Source organism: Limulus polyphemus, unplaced genomic scaffold (genome assembly GCF_000517525.1).
Source record: "Limulus polyphemus unplaced genomic scaffold, Limulus_polyphemus-2.1.2 Scaffold616, whole genome shotgun sequence".
Lineage (NCBI taxonomy): Eukaryota > Metazoa > Arthropoda > Merostomata > Xiphosura > Limulidae > Limulus > Limulus polyphemus.
Window position 1 is genome coordinate 289,575 of NW_013666226.1, and position 3,034 is coordinate 292,608.

Below are 3,034 nucleotides of genomic sequence, written 5' to 3' on the forward strand. Positions count from 1 at the left end.
TGTGTATATATATATATATATATATATATATATATATATATACACAAGTTCAGTTTCTTGTGAATAGAATTTCTTACATAATTTGTACAGTCTTGTGTAACAGTACAGTTATCAAAATTCTGTACATGTACTTGAAAGAAGTGAAAGAAACATTTTCTTCATCTTGTCCTTGTATTGAGTTTCTACTGTATTATATAAGCTTTAGTACATGACTAACTTCTTTCTATTACAACACTGAATTTGCACACTTCAAAAACATGTGTTGCTTTGGTCTGTACTGTGATTGTAATTGCAGTAACAGATAGTGCATTTAAGCTAGAAAAGAAAATATAGGCATTTTTAGATTATAGGCATTCAAACTTGGAAGTTATTTGTCTAAAAAAAAATCTTCAATTATGCTAAATCATATCAGGTTTAAACATGATTTGTGAAACTTTATAAAGTTTATTGTTAAAAGTAAATTTGTATTTATCACAATGGTACTTTTGTAATCATTAATTATATAATATATGTCTTATTTAAGCCTGATGATGATTTTTTCTATAAGAATTGGGGTGGTAAGAAACTTTCTCTGACATTTTTAAAACTCATAAATCAAGTCTCAAATTCCTTGGTCTTTTCATATCTAGACTGTCACATTATCTTAAATTAAGTTTTGTTCTTGAGTTAGGAGTATAGACACAGAACCTTGATAGCTGCTGGAGACTCTGTGAGTGGTTATATTACCATCCACGTAACTAAAGGGAGAAGTAGCATCACTTTGCATATCAGTTTAATGAAACTGTATACAAAGTAATCTGCTCTGAGTATAACTAGAACCCAGAACCTTTTGTTTATTTATTAATCAGTGCTCTAGTAACAGGTATTCAAGAGATCGCACTCCCTGAAAGGTTTTTTTTGATGAATATTTCTTTGCATAGGCCGATTGTATAAAGATGAACAATACATTGATGAGAGACACCGACATCGTTATGAGGTGAACCCTGCTTTTGTCCCAGATTTAGAAGCATCAGGAATGAAATTTGTAGGCCAAGATCTAAACGGAGAGAGAATGGAAATTATGGAGCTACAAGGTAAGGAGAGAAAGCAATCTTTAGTGTACAAATTTAGTTCTTAATTGTACATTTCATACTGTAACATAACCCAGATTATTCTTTCAATGAAAATCATTACCTTTCTGCAAAGTAGTACGCTGCCATAAGCTAAACTTCCGCACGCAAAGTTGCAGTTTTTGCTACAACATTTATGGAAAGAATTAGCATAAATAATTAGTGATAAAACGTAACAATCTATCACCTGTTTGACCTGACAAAATTCATTTAAATATGTTGTTTGAACATTATTTTTGTGTTGTAAAAGCATCACATTGAAAATTTGTTAATCCTGACTTTCATCAGTCCATATGATTTTTCATGTAGACTTATCTCCACAATGAGATATTTAATCAGTAATTCATATGTTGGCTTTTCAAGTTAAAACAGCTATTTCGTTTAATAAACATGCAATCCTTTTGATACATGATTGGGTAAACTATACATGAATCCACAAAAGTGAAATAAAGGTCAATCAGAACAGGAAACAAGGTTATAATTAGTGACCACAAAAACCTGCTCTCTCAGTGTGTACCAGTTTACAACATTTTTTCTGAGAATAACCTTCACAGTGGGGCTGTAAATATAAACTATTAGAATCGGGAAATAATCAGTGTTTAAACTACAGTCAAGTCAGTGTTCCAAAACAGAGATGAAATGTATTTTTCATAATAATTAAAATTTGGTATTTTTATACAAGAAAGCAATAAATGGTCTATGTATTCTTTATTCTATAGATAAGTTATTAGTTTAAACAAAATGATGATTTATGTGAAGGTAATTACAATATGCCACTTTCATTATGGAATTTGTATGATAGCATATAAAATAATAAACTGATATGTTTATTGTATATACAGCTGCTTGTTATCATCAAGTTGCATATACACACTTACTAGTTTGCATCCTAATATTATCAATCAATAATGTATGTTATAAACACAATGTACACAGGAGGGAAAATATTGACTATAATTCCAAATTTACTAAGTGTATCTACACAAAATGTGGCAAGCGCTTAGTAAAATGTACAAGTTTGTTACACACAAAAAGTAGATGTGTTACAAAGGTAATTGTACTCTGTTTATGAATTGAAAACATCAGTCTGACTCTGAAAAGTGAAAGCAAGGTGGTGTTCATGTGAAGAATTAAGATACTTTTGTCCATCGTATAATTTGCATATCATATGTGCATAAATTCTGAAACTTCTGAAATTCGTATCTACATTTTTTATTTTTTCTGATACCTGTTATTAACTATAAACTGTTGCTAACTTAGCAATGTATGGTAAACTGAATAGTTTACTTGGACATTAAATACATAATACCTTGTTGAATGGCACTCTCTTAAAGTCATGGCTTGTGCACTTTTACCCCCACCTGTGCACGTAGGGTTGATAGTGTCCATTATATTCAAGTGACTGAATCAACTATCTGGATGTCTTGGTAATCCAGAAAAACTAGTTCATTACAAGTGCATTTGGGTTAACAATATTTCACTATATATGACAATGAAAATATAAATTACAGTAATTCATAATAACTAAGTTAAATTATAAATTGAATAACTTGTATTTTTAATTTATTGTTAAACTTGATTTTTACCTTGTGTATGTGAAACATTCAATGTACTATCACCTAGTCCTACTATTCTCACTGTTAAGTACGAACAAAAATGATTCATCAACACTATCAATTCTGTTTACAATCATAAACACCTCAATCAGACCCCCCACCCCATATTCTTCTTTTTCCAAGAGAAAACAATTTCAGAGATCTCAATCTCTCCTCATATGACACCCCCCTCCATTCCAGGCACCATTCTCTGAACCCTTTCCAAAACTCAATGTCTTTCCTAAGGTAAAGAGCCCAAAACTGAACACAGTATTCCAAATTTTGCCTAACCAGTGACCTATACAATGAAATTATAACATCATTAGACTT

The 3,034-nt window shown here is 30.7% G+C and overlaps 1 protein-coding gene across 6 annotated transcripts in view; it reads left to right on the forward strand.

Moving 5' to 3' along the window:
* The window catches only part of LOC106459488 (CTP synthase 1-like), a 49,626-nt gene that overhangs the window by 42,783 nt on the left and 3,809 nt on the right, over positions 1-3,034 (forward strand). For all 6 annotated transcript variants that reach the window (XM_013919110.2, XM_013919111.2, XM_022385990.1 and 3 more), the window contains one exon: positions 921-1,073. In XM_013919110.2, the coding sequence (XP_013774564.1) occupies positions 921-1,073 (153 nt within the window). The remainder of the gene's footprint in view (positions 1-920; positions 1,074-3,034) is intronic.